At 52.0% G+C, this 18,793-nt stretch overlaps 1 protein-coding gene across 1 annotated transcript; it reads left to right on the top strand.

Moving 5' to 3' along the window:
* Positions 1–506: 506 nt before the first annotated feature.
* Positions 507–9,405, top strand: Fes (FES proto-oncogene, tyrosine kinase). The gene is made up of 19 exons (XM_051206566.1): positions 507–653; positions 1,163–1,384; positions 1,505–1,678; positions 3,320–3,416; positions 3,632–3,815; positions 4,223–4,360; positions 4,440–4,559; positions 4,701–4,823; positions 4,928–5,114; positions 5,237–5,320; positions 5,790–5,999; positions 6,318–6,440; positions 6,763–6,816; positions 7,293–7,411; positions 7,650–7,744; positions 7,828–7,951; positions 8,388–8,545; positions 8,655–8,777; positions 9,055–9,405. The coding sequence occupies exons 2-19, from the start codon at positions 1,172–1,174 to the stop codon at positions 9,195–9,197; spliced, it is 2,469 nt and encodes an 822-aa protein (XP_051062523.1). The 5' UTR covers positions 507–653; positions 1,163–1,171; the 3' UTR covers positions 9,198–9,405.
* The last annotated feature ends 9,388 nt before the right edge of the window (positions 9,406–18,793 follow it).

Genomic DNA, 18,793 nt, shown 5'->3' with positions numbered 1-18,793 from the left:
TGCATGCTTCTCATCGGTCCTACCCTGTGTTGGCCCAGGCTTCCATTGAGACCGAAGGCCTCGGAGATAAAATGGTGTTACTGGAGCCTCTGCTTAGGATATTTATTTGGAAGTTTTATATTCAAATAGAGGCTGGCGCCTGAGCTGTCTGTCCTTAGGGAATCCAGAACAGGGACAGGACTCGGTCTCCTTCCTCTCCTGCATCCCTCTGACACCTTAGCATGCTGCCAGCACTCACATTTGTCCCCCAGACTTTGCTCACCCTGGGTGCTACTCTTTGGTGGGGCCTCACCTTCAGTCCACGCCCACTCCATTCTGGGTCCCTTCCCCCGTATTCACTGGACCTTGCAGGGCCCTTGGGAGTGTCTGGTGCACAGGCATGGCCATTCTTTGCCGGCCTCCTCCTCCCTTCCGTTTCCGTGGCTGAGCTGCCTCTGTAGGCTATAGCCCAGGGCATGCAGAGTGGGGAGTAGGGGGGCCTGTGAGTTCCAGCCCGCCCCTTCCCTGTAGTGGACCCGCCCTGGGGGCCTGAGGCAACTGAAACCACGGAGGAGGAAGCTGGTAATCAGGAACTGAGCTGAGTGGGTTCAGGGCCTGTCGAGTTGGTCCCCTGCTGCCTGCCCCGGGGAGCAGCCGCCCCACGAAAGGGAACGGTAACTCTACCAAGGAAGTTCAGGACATTATGTGAGGCAGGGGGTGGCAGTGGGTGGGCACTGAAAAGGGGCCAGGCAGATGTTCTGGGAGCCTGAAACCTGTTGGGGTGGGGCTAGGAGCTTGGGAAGGACGGGAGAGCCCAGTGGCATGATTCCTTCTGTGGCTCCCTGACGCTACCGTCCAGAAAACAGCACTGTCGTGGACCCTGATTCAGGGTCCAGTAACATCGAGGAACAGTGTAGGTTATGGACCCTAGTCGGGTTCTCCAGGCTGGTTCCTGGAAAAGGGACCACTGGCTCTGGGACCTGGCCCAGCACACAGGAAGCAGCAAGGGCCGTCCCCAGCCCAGGCTGCTGTCTGTACCTATTGGTATTTCTGCTGGGCAGGACCCCACCCATGTCCTGCCTGTAGCCTTCTTTGACCTTACTAGCCCTTAGCCTCTTTTTCCTGTTCTTCCATCTCCAGCTGCTACTCTGTCTCCACTGAATGACCTGGTCTCTGTCCCCAGGACACCATTATGGGCTTCTCTTCAGAGCTGTGCAGCCCCCAGGGTCATGGTGCCGTGCAGCAGATGCAGGAAGCTGAGCTCCGCTTGCTGGAGGGCATGAGGAAGTGGATGGCCCAGAGGGTCAAGAGTGACCGGGAATATGCAGGGCTGCTTCACCACATGGCCCTGCAGGAAAGCGGAGGCCAGAGCTGGAGCAGTGGTCCTGACAGCCACGTCAGCCAGGTGAGCTTCCACCCACCCTCATCTCCCCAAACCCTTACAAGTGGGCTTGGCGATGTGGCAAGCCCAGGCTTGGGGGCCGTTGTCATGTTCTTCCCGCTTCCCCATCCTGCACTGCCATAGTCCTGGGCAGAGATAACAAGCCAGACGGAGAATTTGAGCCGCGTGCTGCGACAGCATGCAGAAGACCTGAACTCAGGGCCCTTGAGCAAGCTGAGTGTGCTGATCCGGGAGCGACAGCACCTGAGAAAGACTTACAACGAGCAGTGGCAGCAGCTGCAACAGGAGCTCACCAAGGTAGGTGTGCACCAAGAGGACTCTGTCACAATAAGGAACAGTTTTGTGCAAGAGTGCCTAGGGAAGCAGAAGTCGCTGGCTCCAGGATGGCCTGTCTGGCCCTGCTGCAGCTTCCTCCTTCCCTCTGACAACTTAGGCTAACCTGCCACAGAGCCTATCAGTGCTTTCTCTGTGCCTGAGCAGAGGGCTGAAGTCCAGGACGGGTGAGGCTAGCCCTTCCCTCAGAGGAGCTCAGATCAGTACAGCTCAGGGGTGAGGGACTTGGGATGCCTCCTCCCAGGTCCCCAGAGGCAGAGTCCTGCCTAGGTCTGAATTCCAGCAGCTCTTCAATTATAGGCTGGGGTATGTGTAACTGCTTTGTGTCCCATTCACTGGTCAGCCTTCCAGGACCACACCCCTTTCATCGCCACAGAACTAGGTCTTACCGTAGACCCACAGTGCCCCCCTGTGGTCCACCTTCCTTTCCTAACTCAGTTCTAATTCAAGTGTCTGCCCATTTGTGGGAACATAGCCATGCTCATCTGTCCTCCCATCATTTAGGACTATTTCAGTGACAGAATAAAGTAATTTCTGCAGACTCTATGGCTTACATGCCTGAGATATTTACTAGCTGGCCAAGCCTATGAATTTAATCAGTTACAGATGGAGAAACGTGCATACTGTGTCCCAGCACCTAAGCAAGAGAATTATAGTCTGTCGCTGCCACCTAGTGTTCCTGTTACCAAGAACATGCTGTGCAGGACCCTATGCAAAATAAAAATGTTGGAAGCTTAAGAGTTGCACAAGCCAGGTGTAATCCTTGCACTGTAATCCTTGCACTCAGGCAACAAAGGCTAGAAGATTGCAGGTTATCCTGGACCATAGAGCAGCACCTGTCTTAAAAAATAAAAGAAAAAAGAACAGAAGAAAACCAAGGGTCAGTGAGATGGCTCTGCATGTAAAGGCACTTGCGGATAAGCCTGTCAGCCTGAGTTTGGTCCCTGGGTTCCACACGATATCCTCTGACTTCTACATGTGTGCTATAGCATGTGCACGTCTATCTTCACGTGTATACACACACCTGAGCGTAGTTTCTTAAGAGCTGGAGAGATAGCTCTCTCAGAGGATCAGAGTTCAGATCCCAGAACCTACATCAAACAAAGCTCACAAACACCTACGACTTTATTCCCAGGGATCTAACAGCCCCATCTGGTTTTGGTGGGCATGCCTTTCTACACACCCACGGAAATGCAATGAAACAAATCTTTAAGGTACTAATAATTCAGTGTGAAGTTGAGTGTAGTATCCTGGCACTCCAGAGCTAGGATTGCCACAAGTCTGAGCCTGGGCTACAGAGTGAGTTCCAGGTAAACCCAAGGTGCTTTTGATTGTGGAGTCATGTGAATATGCATACCTGAGGGCAACTCTACCTGCCATCAGGTAGTTGGGGCCCGTCCCAAATTCCTTCAGCAGCATGTTTATAACTCAGCTCCTCTGATCCTGACCTTAGCTGCCAGCTTCCCCAGAAGCCTCCCGACTCTTCCAGAAGGATGAGTTTGGCTAACCAGACAGCCTGGATAATAACTTTTCCAAGACGTTAGCTCAGCTGGGACTCCAAGGCTTGAGGATCTCCTCCCGACACTGAACTCTCTTTTCTTCCAGACTCACAGCCAGGACATTGAAAAGCTAAAGAGCCAGTACCGGACCCTGGTTCGTGATAGTGCCCAGGCCAGGCGCAAGTACCAGGAAGCCAGCAAAGGTCTGAGGTTTTCCTTCCTGGCAGTGAGAAAACCCTGGTGACCAGGGGATGGGGCTGTTGCTTGGGCCTCTGGATTACCAACCCCCTGCATGTGTGCATGAGTGCACATGTGCACGTGCACATGTGCACGTGCGCGCGCGCTCGTGTGTGTGTGTGTGTGTGTGTGTGTGTGTGTGTGTGATGTCCCTCTCCACCTCTTACCTCCCATCTGCCAGACAAGGATCGAGACAAGGCCAAAGACAAATATGTACGCAGCCTGTGGAAGCTCTTTGCCCACCACAACCGCTACGTGCTGGGCGTGAGGGCTGCACAGCTGCACCACCAGCACCACCACCAGTTCATGCTGCCTGGCCTGCTGCAGTCACTGCAGGACTTGCACGAGGAGATGGCAGGCATCCTGTAAGCCCACAGCCCGCTCCATTCTAACAGTAGTAAAACATAAGCCTGGAACTGGTGGCGAGGGGGTTATGAGACCTGGGAGATACAGACTTGGGGGTCAGCAGCACATCAGTGCCTTACAGATTTATTGGGGGCCTAGCTCCAGATTGTTTCCTGTGTACCAGGCACTGCCCACAGAATCTCTATGCCTGTCTGCCTATAATCTTATTAGGGAGCAGAAGGCCAGGAGGCCTTACATGATTTGCCTAAAGTCATTCACTTGCAAATGAGCAGAGGTGGGGGTGGGGTGGGGGCATCATCCATTTTAGAATTGCTACTGGCTGAACCAGTGTCCTAGGCTGAGTTGTCCTCCTTGCCCAGTCTGAGGCCCTATGACTCAGTGGTTCCATGGGGTGGGGGGGATGCAGGAAGGACATCCTGCAGGAATACCTGGAGATTAGCAGTCTGGTGCAGGACGATGTGGCATCCATTCACCGGGAGTTGGCTGCAGCTGCTGCCCGTATCCAGCCCGAGTTTGAGTATTTAGGCTTCCTTCGACAGTATGGGTAAGCAGGCCCTTATCCTTGATCCTTCTGGGCCCCAGGACTTCTGACCTAGTCACTGAAAGGCCTTGTCCACCCACAGATCCACCCCTGATGTCCCACCTTGTGTCACTTTTGATGAGTCACTTCTTGAAGAGGGTGAACAGTTGGAGCCCGGGGAGCTGCAGTTGAACGAGCTGACTTTGGAGAGCGTGCAGCACACGTGGGTGATAGTCTGGTGGGCTGCATGTGTGGATGTGGGCAGGGAACCCTTAGCTAGGTGGCCAGGCTAGGTTGGCTTTGTTGGGGTGCATGTGGTATGGGGGTTGGGGCGCAGCTTTTAGTCTCCTGTCCTTGGATGCAGGCTGACCTCTGTGACAGATGACTTGGCTGCCGCCACCAAAGAGGTGCTGAGCCGGCAGGAGATGGTCAGTCAGCTGCAGAGCGAGCTGAGGAATGAGGAGCAGAACACACACCCCAGGGAGCGGTGAGCAGGCCCCACCTGCAGCAGCTTCCTGGCTCCCCTCAGCTGTGCATGCAAACCAGACTGAGCTTCTCTTCGCCCTCCTCTTGCCCTGCTCCTGCCTGCAGGGTGCAGCTTCTGGGCAAGAAGCAGGTGCTGCAAGAGGCAATACAGGGGTTACAGGTAGCACTGTGCAGCCAAGACAAGCTCCAGGCCCAGCAGGAGCTGCTGCAGAGCAAGATGGCGCAGCTAGGCACCGGCGAGCCCCCGGCCGTGCCACTCCTTCAGGATGACCGCCATTCCACCTCCTCCGCGGTGAGATGCCCTGCCACCACCATGCCCTCCCTTGCCAGCCTACCTGCAGGGGCTGTGCTCCTCATTTTTGCCCTCCCCCTCCCTAAGCCTGGCCACCCGCTGACGTCTGTCCCTGGCCTCAGGAGCAGGAGCGAGAGGGGGGAAGGACACCCACACTGGAGATCCTTAAAAGCCACTTCTCTGGAATCTTCCGCCCCAAGTTCTCTGTGAGTAGTACGAAGGCTGGGCCTCTACCTCTGCCCATCTACTTAAGGCCAGGCCAGGAGACTCAGACATGCTCCTCAGACTTCCAGGCCCTAGATGGAAGGACCTGCCCAGACTGCTTTCGCGGGGCGCGGGGTGGGGAGTGGGAGAGCACCCTTTTCTTCCTTGGAGTTCCAGGCTGCAGATATCTGCGAGCCCTGCTAATCCCCATGTCCTCTCCCCATCACCCCTGTGAGCTGCAGGGCCCATCAGCTTTGGCTACTCTGTGTGCTCTGGGAGTGATGGGGAGGAAAGTACCAATGTGGTTGGGATCCTCTAGCCCGGGCTTCCCATCCCAGTTGTGCTCAGAGTGAGCTTGACCAGGCCACTCCAGTGTCATATGGATAGCTGTAAGGATGACAGTATGTGACACAGAGAGATCACACGCTAGCGCAGTGTTCTCCCCCAATGACCCCTACATGCTCCTTCCAGATCCCTCCACCACTGCAGCTCATTCCCGAGGTGCAGAAGCCCCTGCATGAGCAGCTGTGGTACCATGGGGCTGTCCCACGGGCAGAGGTGGTTGAGCTGCTAACACACTCTGGGGACTTCCTGGTTCGGGAAAGCCAGGGCAAGCAGGAGTATGTGCTGTCCGTGCTGTGGGATGGCCAGCCCCGACACTTCATCATCCAATCCTCAGATGTGAGTAGGGCTGGGATCCTGAGCCTTCTGGACCCTACCCCTCCTCTCCTTCCCCTCTCCAGGGAAATGGCCTAGATGACTTTTAGAGAATGGGGAGCAGCTGCTGCACCTTAGGTGCCTCTTCTCTAACTTGGAGGGGACCACAGGAAAGGAGCAGAGTGGGTACCACATCCCACTGCCTCCAATTTGTGTCCTGGGAAGTCCCTGTCCCTCCTGTGCTCTTCCTGTCCTCTCCCAGGGCTCAGGGCCCCTCGCCAAAGGAAGCTGCTGAGCTCATTTCTCCCTCACACCCCCAACCTCTGTCTCACTGTCTCACAGAACCTGTACCGGCTGGAAGGGGATGGCTTTCCCAGCATCCCTTTGCTCATCAACCACCTGCTGTCCTCCCAGCAGCCTCTTACAAAGAAGAGTGGTGTTGTCCTGTACAGGGCAGTGCCCAAGGTGAGCCTGGGGCCAGCCTGGCCCATGTTGGGCTTAGGACTTACAGGTTAGCCTACACGCCCCAGTCTACATTCAGAGTGTGAAGTGGGCATTACCCCACAAGGTGGCCAGCCTCTGTTTGGGATGCCTTCCCACCCATGGCGAATCAGTCTGATTCGCCAGATTATCTGAGCATGTCCTGATAGGACCAACTCTATCAGCCAATGTGACATGACACACGGATGCTCCAAGACAAACAGTGTCCGCAGGAGAGCTGTTTAGCCCTTCACAGGGCCCCGCACCTCTTCTGTTTGGCGGCTCCTGACTCAGCTTCTCTCCTTAGGACAAATGGGTGCTGAAGCATGAGGACCTGGTGCTGGGGGAGCAGATTGGAAGGGTAGGTGGAAGGGTAGGATCCTCCCGCTGTCTGGGGTTTTCCTGTTACCTCCTCACCAGCTCCTTCCAGGCCCCTCACCAAGCCCCACCTTGGGTTTCACCTCAGAGTCCTAGAGGGTCTCCCTGACTCAAGGTGACTCCAGCCTATACCCTGGTTCCTTCCTCAGAAATTAGCAAACAACTCCTAGGCTCCCAGCAGCCAGCACCCCACCCCAGATCTTGCCTGCTGAAGGACTTCCTACCAAGCACCTCTATGAATGTAATGCGGTTACTTTCCAATCAGAATGCTTTTCCTTTCCTGGATTTCCCTTCTCAGAGAAAGTGGCACAGGGAACTTCTGTGTCCCTACCAGGGGGCAAATTCCTAGAGAGCTAGGGTGACAAGTGCGCATAAACTGTGGGAACAAGATGGGTTGTTTCCTTGAAATGAGAAGTCAGCTGTACCAGAAGTTGTGGTAGGAGCCCAGGACTGTTTCAGGGAAACTTCGGAGATGTGTTTAGTGGACGCCTTCGAGCAGACAACACCCCGGTGGCTGTGAAGTCTTGTCGAGAAACGCTCCCACCTGACCTCAAGGCCAAGTTTCTTCAAGAAGCCAGGTGGGTGATAAAATCAGCATGACTGGAGGTTGCTAATTTAAAAGGGTTCTTCTGTGCACAGCCTGGCATTTAATCCTCCGAGTCCTCTCATATCCGACTTTTACCCATAATGCAAAGAGGCACTGACCCGGAGGACTCCACCTGTGGTCCAGGGCTGCTGGCATGGGTGGGCGCTAGGGCCGGGTGCTGAAGGCTGTGAGCACAGGTGACGCGTAGCCTAAGCAGTTGTGCTCCACAGGATCCTGAAGCAGTACAGCCATCCCAACATTGTGCGTCTCATCGGGGTCTGCACACAGAAGCAGCCTATCTACATCGTCATGGAGCTGGTGCAAGGTGAGTGGAGGCGCTGGTCTCCAGGGTGAGGGCTCAGCTTGTCTCCCATCCCCCACCAGGCTCAAGGCTGTCCTCACCTCCAGGGGGCGACTTTCTCACCTTCCTGCGGACCGAGGGAGCCCGGCTGAGGGTGAAGACTCTGCTGCAGATGGTGGGGGACGCAGCTGCAGGCATGGAGTATTTGGAGAGCAAGTGCTGCATCCACCGGTAAGCGTCATCAGCTCTCCAGGCTAAACCGGTCTCTAACACCTTGTGTTTGAGAGTTACACCGTGTGTGTGTGTGTGTGTGTGTGTGTGTGTGTGTGTGTGTGGTACGCGCGTGCCCACGTGTGCGGGTACATATGCACATATATAGCCGTGTGTGGAGGCCAGAAATCAGTGTTAGGTGTCTTAATCTTTTACTACTTTATTTTTCGAGACAAGAGTGTCTCCTAGAGCTAATGGATTTGGTGACTCTAGCTAGCCAATGAGCTCGAGGGACCACTTCTTTCTAAATATGACTCAGTGCTGGGATAACAGACAAGCAATGGCAACTTTTTCAATGAGGTCTGCTTGTTTGCACAGCAGGAACTTCTCAGAGTCACCTCCTAGTGTTTGACCCAGCTAGGCAAACAACATTGTCTGTCTGTCCTGCCTCCCACAGGGATCTGGCTGCTCGGAACTGCCTGGTGACGGAGAAGAATGTCCTGAAGATCAGTGACTTTGGGATGTCTCGAGAAGAAGCTGATGGGATCTATGCAGCCTCAGGGGGCCTCAGACAAGTCCCTGTTAAGTGGACTGCTCCTGAGGCTCTTAATTATGGTACCTGATTCTTATCTACCCTGGGCTGCAAGGCTGATGGCTGGGCATGGGTGGGCTCTGGGTCCCTGAATGTGGATAGTCTCCTCATGGTGCCTCTCCTCTTCTGTAGGCCGCTACTCCTCAGAGAGTGATGTGTGGAGCTTCGGCATTTTGCTGTGGGAGACCTTCAGCCTGGGGGCCTCACCCTATCCCAACCTCACCAACCAACAGACACGGGAGTTTGTGGAAAAAGGTAAGGCCCACGGATACACGATGGTGCCTCAGGGCCAAGCTCCTAGCTGAGATGCTCCAGCCCAAATGCTTCCTCCTTAAAACCTCCTACTGGGGCAGGATAAGAACAGACTGTAGCTACCACAGGTGGCAAGCTTGTTTATGCATGGTGGGCTAGAGGTTAGAACCCAGGCCTCCATCTTGGGGTTCTTAGTACACAAGACTGATTCCTTAAGGACAGTGAATCTGAAGCAATCTGATCCCATCTTATACTTGCTGCATTGCACCTGTCCTCATAGGGGGTCGTCTGCCTTGCCCAGAGCTGTGCCCTGATGCAGTCTTCAGGCTCATGGAGCAGTGCTGGGCCTATGAGCCTGGGCAGAGGCCTAGCTTCAGCACCATCTTCCAGGAGCTACAGAGCATCCGCAAGCGGCATCGGTGAGGCCCGGAGGGTCCCTTGCTGAAGCCAGTGGCCTGTCCAGCCAAGAGTGCACCTCTTCAGCAGCTCCCAGTCACTGTTGGACAGCTCCAAGACCTGGGTTCCAACCACCAGCATCAGGGCTGCTGGCAGAGTACAGCCCATGGGAGGTTCTCTGTTCCTATTCCTGCCCGACGTCACCTCTTAGGCAGAGAAATAAAACCAGTTGTGTCCATTAGGTGATCTTGGCATGTGTGCTCCTCTGGAGGCTAGGGACCAGTTCTAAGAAAAGACAGGCAGGGTCCTCATGGTGGCTATGAAAAGAGGAAGGATGAGAGCTGACAGACGGTAGAGCTGACCGGAGCTGGGAAGGGAGCTCAGGATGATATACAAGCTTTGGCCAGATAGTGGCGCTGTTCTCTAGAAAAGGATCACAGCTTTGTCAAAGCTGACCAGGTGCTGATTGTAAAGATGCACACTATGGAGATAAAAAGTGGGTTGATGTATAGTGGCAACAGAGGTGTAAGGCATGGGGTTATACATATTAGAGAGCAGCTGATGCTGTGGAAGGGAACAACGGTCACAGAAAAGGTTAAGACAACAGCTCTGCTCTCAAATGAGTGCCAGAGCAAGGTCAAGGTCCCCCAGTCCTACTGAAATCTCTAGTCACCTGAAACAGTCCTCAGAAACAGGGACGGACAGGAAGATGGCAGCATGGGGCTGAAAATACAAACAACACAGAAACTGGGAGTGGTTTACAAGGCAAATGAATAAGGGCCATGAAATACCCAGTACACCATACCCCACTCTCATCCCACACCCTACCCTCAACAGACACAGACACACACACCACACCACACACACACACAACACACACACCACACCACACACACACACCACACACACACACCACACCACATACACCACACACACTACACACACACCACACCACACACACCACACACACACACACCACACACACACACACCACACACCACACACTACACACACACACACACCACACACACACCACATACACCACACACACTACACACACACCACACACACACCACACACACACACCACACACAACACACACACAACATACCACACACATACCACACACACTACACAACACAACACACACACAACACACCACACACACCACACCATAACACCCCCCCACACCCCCACACACACCACACCACACACACACTACACACAACACACAATACACCACACACACATACAACACCATGCACAACACACACAACCCACCACGCACAATATACCACACACACACACCACACCACACACACACCACACACAACACCACACACACACCACACACACTACACACATACCACAACACACACAACACACCACACACACACACCAGACACACAACACACACACGACACACAGCACACCACACACACACCACACACAGCACACCACACACACACCACACCACACACAACACACACATACAGGCACATACGAGACACACATGTTCTTGGTCAGGCATGGTGGTCATGTCTGTCATCCATTTTCAAAGAGATAAAGCCTTTATAGAGGTTGGGGATGCAGCTCAGTTGATGGAGTGCTTGCGTAGGATGCATGTGACCCTGGGTTCCTTTGTCTGTCATATACACACTAGCACTTGGGAGGTAGACATGAGTGAATTCTCTGTGAGTTGAAGCCCAGTCTGTGCTACATAGAGAATGTGGGGGCAGCCTGGGTAACATGAGACTCTGCCTCAAAATAATAATAATAATGGGTTGGATCCAGAGAGCTACTACTAAGGGCTGGGTATAGACAAATGGATCTTTCTGTGTGTTTGAGATCAGCCTGATCTACAGAGAGAGAGTTCCAGGAAAGCCATTTTTCTACAAAAAGAAAAAAGAAAAAAAAAGTACTGACTCACTGTTTTTTTTTTTTTTTTTTTTTTTTTGAGACAGGATCAAAACTTTAGCAAAACTCAATATGTAGACCAGGCTGGCCTTAATCTCCCAGTTTTGTACTTGCCAGTGCTTCCTGAGTCTTAGGATTAAAGGTGTGCATGAGAAAGCCCTGAACAGACACGGTACTGTTCCCAGTGAAACCACAGAAGTGTGCTCATGTGGCAGGCAGAGGAGGGCATGTGCTGACTGACAAGGAAGGGAACTCGACCAGTTGCCGATCAACTGACCCCCACTCTCTTAAGCCACTTTTTGGCTGCAACCATAACATGGATATAAAAGAGAAAAATAGAAAGAAACTGAGGGCTTGTTGCAGGGAGTCTTCACAAATTTGTTTATCCAGGGGTCAATGAGAGAAGTTCTTGCTGTCTGATTCTGGGGGAGGCTACCAAGTCAGACCACTGTGACCCAGGCTAGAATCCGAATGGCAATCTCAGGTGCCCAGGTGATGAGATCAGTCACCCCCATCACACTGCACATTTTGTCTACTTCCCAGGCTGAGGAAAAGCATTTCTTCATGTATTCTTGAGATAACTTGGGGGACCCATTTAGATATTAGGCAATACATCTCTTAAGGTTACACCCATGACAAAAGTCAAGAGACTGTGCTACAAGCCAAAATATGTGTGCATATGGCCGGTGTTGGGGAGATCCAGCAGAAAGGCCACCAGAGGGATCCAGCTGTATGCCAATGGGATTCTACTCATGAAGGCAAATTTTCAGTTCTCATTGGGAGGGATGGAAGACAAAGAGCTGGGCCACTGTTGACATTTACTTCCTTCAGGCAGACAGGAGGGACATCCAGCAGCCACAGCCTCCTCCCAGCTGTGGTGTGTGCTCTTAAGGACACTGCCAGAACATCCCTTGTTCTTCACAGACAAGGAGCAAGGTTAGAGGCTAGGTCTCTGGAGTGATGCTTAGGGGAGAGCTCAGTAGGTTACTTCTCCAGGCCTGGCCAAGTGGCTGATAGCAGATAAGGAAGAGGAGGGCCCTCGTCTTTCTATAAGAGGTAATAATAACAGGAGTGCTGATACTATCTCCTTTTGTTAGCCCTGAGTGGCCAGTAAAAATGATTCATGGCCTATGACACACACCAGTTGCCTGAGGACATCCTGGATGTCTTTTTGGTCACTCCATTGCATCCAGAGGACAAAATCAGTTTGCTTGCATGAGCTTGAGTTATGAGACCTCTTCAAAGTTGTCCCTGGAGCCCTCTGAGATTTGCTGAGCTCCCCGACCCACCCACAGGCTTACACGGAGAAGCCTGGGATCCTGTCACAGTAGGTCTTCACTGTCAATTGATCTGATTGTGTCAGCTGAGAGACTGGTGAGGCACGGTGCTTTGATGAGTGTGTTCCTGAGAGGAGTGTCTAAGAGAAGACCCACCCTGAGTGAGGGGACCACCATCCCATGGACTAGAGTTCCAGAGACTAAAACGGGACAAGGAAAAGGCCAAGCTGGGTGTAGTGGCTCATGTCTGTAATCCCAGCATTTAGGAGGTGAAGGCAGGAGGATCAGGAATTCACTCTACATGAAACCCTGTCTCAAAAAAAAAAAAAGGGAGGAGGTTAAGCCACTGGTCCTTATTTTGACACCCCTGTCCAACATGCCATGAACTGCACAGCTCTGCCATGTCTCTCTCACCATGAGGTTATAAAAATAAATATGCCCTTTTATTTATTATTTATTCATTTTTTCCTTTCACAGCTACAAAATCAATAAACCCAGGTACTACAGATCCCACCAAAATATTACATTGAGATCGTCATCCAACCAGAAAAATAGCTATGACAAATGCCCTATATGTGATGGCCCTAAACATGACCATGGCTACAAAATTAACCCCGACAGGATATAGTTACTTAGGCATCATGTGGGCAAATGCCCAAAGAACAACTCCTGAACCTGTCAAAGAATGTAGAGTGGCCTGAAACTTCCAGCAAGCTGGGAGCAGTGGCACGAACCTATCATCCCATCACTGGGGAGGTGGAGACAGAGGTACCAGTAGTTCTTCTTCAGCTACATAGAGAGCTAAGCCCAGCAAAACCACAAAACCCCAAACAAAACACCTCTAGTAAACTATCTGATAGTTGACATTGGAAAGTGTGTATCTACTTCATAAGGTTACTCTAGAGCAGTGGTTCTCAACCTTCCTAAAGCTGGGACCTTTCAATATAGTCTATCCCTAAAAATTAGCCAAACTGACATGTCTGCTCTTCTACATTTCTTGTCCATCTGGGGCTATAGAATCTCATCATCTAAGGTCCAACTGTCCACTCCTCAGGTCACTTATTTGGGACTAACCATTACCCCCAACTCACAAAGCTATTACTTTGGATAGAAAACAACTAATCTGATCTCTCACAGTTCCCTCTACTAAAGAGGAGATTTTATCATTTCTAGGAATAGCTGGCTTCTTGTGTTCTGGGATCTCCTTTTTCCCTCCTTGCCTGTCCCCTTGGCTCCTCACATGAACCCTTCTCACTCCCATTACTTAGCCCATTCAGAAGCTCCAGCAGCACTCCCCCAGGCCCCAGAACTACATTTCCCAGACCTAACCTGTCCCTTCTCTCTCTATGAACAGAAACAGGGCTATGTAGAAAGACCTGGTCTCAAAACAAAACATAAAAGTACAACACCCTGTAGACAGTCCTCCTAAATGCTGCTCTGAAAATAATTCTTAGCTGGATCCACAGAAGGTCGGGGTGGTAGAGGGATGGCGCTGTGGGAGACAGTTGTGACAGAAGAGCACTTGGCGTTATTGCATGGGTGAGGCTGGACCACAGTCTAATCCACGTCTTGGCAGAATGTACTGTGATTCTCCCCTAGGCCAGAGGAGGACAGCAGACTGGAGAAAGAGCCCCACTTTGTAGGACACTACACCCCATTGCTATTTTACATCACTATTTCTTGTTTCAGTGGAGTACAGTGTTTCTTCTTCCTCAAGGCCCACTGCAGCTACAAAACTGGCTTAGTGTCCTGTCTCAGTTGAAGAGAAACCATCCATCCTGTTACCGGGTTCTTCTTCCTTGTTCTGTGGAACTTGGGTCTCCAGGGGTTGCCACAAAACTGATCTCAATATGTTGGCTGTAAGCAACCCATTCTCTGGATCTACTTGGGCTTGCTGTCTGTTTGCTTTTTCTTTTTAAGATTTACTTATTTTATGTATATTAGTGCTCTATTTGCATGTATACCTTTATGGCAAAGAGGACATCAGATCCTGCTACAGATGGTTGTGAACCACTGTGTGGTTGCTGGGGATTGAACTCAGGACCTCTGTAAGAACAGTCAGTCTCTTAACCACTGAGCCATCTCTCCAGTCCCCAATTGCTATCTCTTAACTGGCTCGCTAAGTCAGAAAGTTGACATATGTGTGGCAAGAGCTGCAGTAGCAAGCCTCCTGTCCCATTTAGTCATTCCAGTCTGCTTAGGGGGTAGGGGTTGCTTGGCCACTTGAGAGAAAGGAACCGTTGGGAGGCAGGATTATTCTACTCTGATCTATGGGATGTGTATTTGAGCAGGGTCTCATGTATTCCAGACTGGCCTCTTAACTCTCCATACAGTTAAGGGTGAATTTGATCTTCTGATCTTCCCTCCCCTGACTCTCAAGTGCTGTGATTACAGGTTTGTGCCTGGTTTGTGTAGTTCCAGGATGGACTTGGGCTTCATGCATGCTAGGCAAGCACTCTACCACTGATCTATTCTACCAATTTGTATTTCTGCAGATGTTCATCAAAGCTCATCAATATGTACACTCAAGATCTGTAAATTAGCCGGGCAGCCATGGCACATTCCTTTAATCCCAGCACTCGGGAGGTAGAGGCATGTGGATCTCTATGCATTTGAGGCTAGCCAGGATAGGATAGCCAGGGCTACACAGAGAAATCCCCTATGGAAAAATAAAACAAGCAAAAAAGATGTATAAATTATACCTGAATTAAAAGAAGAACCACTAAGAGACAAAACTAGAGCCTTTGAAAACAAAGTTTCTCACCAAAATGAAAAATTCAGTAGAAGATTTAGGAAATAAATCTCTCTGAACACAGGGCAAACACAAACAGCTACAGAGGATTATGTACTGGTGAAGATCTACATCTTAGCATCAGGCATTCAGACTGGTACACACCCTTAGAAAAATGGCCCTGAAGATGATACAAAAATACTGAAGCCAAACAATGAGATTGTATTTTATATCTAGTTAAACAACTAAAACATTGTTTCAGCAATACTTAACTGCTGCTTTTGACAAGTGAGCATATACAGTCTTTTCCAGGAGCTGGAGGAAAAGCCAATTATCATCCATTATATCAGGGCTTATCTTTTGCCCAAGAAAACTCACTGCTGCAAATCTGTGCAAAGATAATGTCTCAGTCTGCTTGAGCTGCTGTAACAAAATTCCATAAACTAGGTAGTTTGTAAATAACAATTGACTTCTTACATTCCTGGAGAGTGTGAGAGTAGATTAGGATGTGCATTTGTGTGCATGGGGGAGTACTTTCTGGTATATAGATGGCTCCTTCTAGCTGTGTCCTTACATGGTAGAAGGGACAAAGCATCCTTCCTCCTGGGGTGCTTTAACACACACACATCCCCGTGTGCCGTGTGTTTGTGTGTGCGCATGCACACATGTGTGCTCACTATAGCACAAGTGTGGGAGATCAGAAGACAATTCTTTCCTTCCACTATGTGGATTCTGGAGACCAAACTCAGGTCATCTTTAGGCTTGGTGGCAAGCATCTTTACCCACTGACTCAGCTCACTGGCCTCTGGGTGGCGCTTTTATTTTACCGAGACAGGGTCTCACTATGCAGCCCTGGTTGTCCAGGAACTCCCCAAGGTGCCTGTCTCTGCTTCTTGACTGCCGAGGTGCCAGATTCTGGGTGATTTTACAAGGGAGCAATAATCTGTTTTCTAAGGGCTCTGCTTTCATGAGCTAATCTTTATCTCACCAAAGCCCCACCTCCTGATACAGTCAAATATGGGGAGAGAACTTCCTGATGTGGACCTGGGGTCAGGGATAGTCTACATAGGAAAATAAACTTATATTTGTTTTGTTATGTAGCCTAGGCTGGTGTCCATTTGCTGGGATCCTCTTGCCTCTACTCCCCACGTGCTGGGGGGGGGGGTTTCCAGTGGGGCATCATCAGCCCAGTTCCAGGCAGTAATTTTAGTGATCTTTCTTTCTTTTGAAACAGGGTCTCTACGTGTAGCCAAAGATAGCTTCCAACGTATGGCAATCCTCCTGTCTCAGCTGAGTGCTGGAATAGGTGTGTGCCACCGCGACAGATGAATGTCTTTCCCTCCCTCCCCCTTTCCTTTTCTTCCTTCCTTCCTTTCTTTCTTTCTTTTTTTTTTTTTTTTTTTTTTTTTTTTTGGTCTATGTCGCTATGGTTGTTCCGGGACTCACTATATTACATCAGGCTGACCTTGAACTCAGAGATCTGCCTGTCTCTGTCTTCCAGGTGCTGGGACTCGGCGTAAGCTCCTTTGTCAGGCCGATCATTAATCTTTTTGTTTTGTTTTTTTCGAGACAGGGTTTTCTGTATTGCTTTGGAGCCTATCCTGGAACTAGCTCTGTAGACCAGGCTGGCTTCGAACTCACATACATCCGCCTGCCTTTGCCTCGCGAGTGCTGGGATTAAAGGCGTTCGTCACCAACGCCTGGCCAAACATTAATCTTAAAAAGAAGAAAAATGTGGAATTGGTAGAGATATTCACTGCAGTATGATGCCTTACGCTGCAAATCCAAAACTTGGACGCCCAAAAAAGGAGTAACCTTTAACAGAGCGGTATCTCTTCCGCTCTCAGTGGCAGGAAACCCGGAGCCACCGGGAACGCACAGTACCCAGAAGGAGGCAGCATCCCTTTGCATAAGAAACATCACTACGGAGCCAGGCTAGGAGGCCACAACGCACCACACGCACGGGCCCTTTCTGCTTCTGCCTCATTCTAACTCTCGGAAGATCAAGGAAAAAAGTCGCGCGGCTCTGCTGGGGTTTCGCAGCGCGCGCCCTGCCCTTTCAACGGCTGCGCAGAGACGCACGGCAGCCATAGCGGACCCCTGTGCCGACCCAGCAGGAGGCACCGCGGGAACCGGCCGAGACGCTGGGAGGCGACCGAGCCTGGTGCTAGGGGGCGCTGCGGAAGCCGGTGGGGGGTGCGAGGCGGCGGCGGGGCCCGGAGCCAGGGGACGTTGTGCGCGGTCCCCCGCGCCCCTCCTCCCGCCCGACGCGCTGCTCGACCCCGCGGCCGCTGGAGGCGGGAGCGCGGAGCGAGCGCAGGAGCGCGCGGCGGTCCTGGCCCCCGCGGGAGCGCGGCTGCGGGGCCGAGCAGGGGCGGTGGGTGGGCAGGCCTCGGTCTTAGCCTGCGCTACGGCCCGCGCGCGGGCTGCGGTCCCCGGGGATGCAAGCGGTGGCGGCTCGGCCGGCAGGGTCCCGAGCGGCGCGGAGGCGTACGGTAACGGGCCAGCCGGGGTGCGGGCGATGACTCCTGCCTGCAGGCCGCGGGCGTTGCGGCCCCCGGGTGCCCACTGAGCTCGGAGGGCCGGAGGGGGCTGGGCTGGGAGACCCCGTGGCAGGTGCCTGCCCCAACGGTGACCCAGCTCCTGCTTCCCAGCTCCGCCCTCTTTGGCCGAGACCCAATCTCCAGGGGCTAAAAATATTGCCCGGAGGCTCCTGAGCGGAATCAGTTTGCGCTAAGTAGGACGCAGGCTGAGGTGACAGAGCTCTTCAGCACCAGGGCCCCCGAAGAGCAGACTCCAGGACGTGGTCCCGCCCACGCGCATTCATCAGCTAGCGTCCTCGCTCCGCCGACAGGCAAGTGGGGACCCGCGGGCGGTGACAGCGGGCACTGTGGGTCCTCTCGAGTTGTCTGTTACTGAGAAGCTGTTCCTGGTCTCCGCTACCCTGGGGACTTGCTGCTGGCTTCTCAGGAGTCCCTGAAAGCGCTCTGGAAGCCAGGGCTGGAAGTTTTGCACTGCAGGAATCAGTACTGACCCGGAGAATACTAGACTACTACTACAGGGTTGTTCGAGTCGTGAGCGTTTCTTCTTTAAAAAATCCATTCTGTATTCTTGCTGAGACAGGGTCTGGGCCAGGCACTGTTTGTGATGAGTAGTAGTCTGACCCAGGAGTAGAAAAGAGAGGCTTGCCTTTCTCTCCAGCCTCTAAGTCAAACAAAATAGAAGCCTTGGTTTTTTATTCATCTGAAGGGAGGAAACACATGGATAGGGAGTCTGGACAGGCATTCTTTGCGGTTAGAATCCTGAGCAAGCTGTTTGCAATCAGTGGTTTTTGTGATGAAGTGTGGGTCAGAGCTGGGGCTTTGTTATCCCTGCTTTTGTTTTTGTTTTTAATGTGTTACATCTATTTATTTGTGTGCATGTACGCCACAGAAAACGTGTAGCAATGAGAGGACAGTGTGTGGTAGTTGGTTTTTCTATTTGCATCATGTGAGTGAAATGGATAATCTTGGTTGTCAGGCTTGGCTGCAAGTGCCCTTACCTACTGAGCCGTCTCACCTGCCACACATACACCCCACATACACCCTGTATCCCGATTTTTTATAGCTCCGGTTGAGGGGAGGCAGAACTTCTGTCCTACAGGACCAGCCCCCAGATACAGGTGCTGCTTGCATGCTGGGAATCTCAACCAAGATTAT

The sequence above is a fragment of the Phodopus roborovskii genome, unplaced genomic scaffold (assembly GCF_943737965.1).
Source record: "Phodopus roborovskii unplaced genomic scaffold, PHOROB, whole genome shotgun sequence".
Taxonomy (NCBI): domain Eukaryota; kingdom Metazoa; phylum Chordata; class Mammalia; order Rodentia; family Cricetidae; genus Phodopus; species Phodopus roborovskii.
Note: the sequence above shows the minus strand (reverse complement) of the source record. Positions and strands in the feature narration are given on the sequence as shown.

Excerpts from the sequence above, each read along its gene's own strand:
- Fes (XM_051206566.1), top strand. The coding sequence starts at position 1,172 with ATGGGCTTCTCTTCAGAGCTGTGCAGCCCCCAGGGTCATGGTGCCGTG. Across the intron at positions 1,679-3,319 it reads TGCAACAGGAGCTCACCAAG|ACTCACAGCCAGGACATTGA; the intron begins GTAGGTGTGCAC and ends CTTTTCTTCCAG. Across the intron at positions 7,745-7,827 it reads CGTCATGGAGCTGGTGCAAG|GGGGCGACTTTCTCACCTTC; the intron begins GTGAGTGGAGGC and ends CCTCACCTCCAG.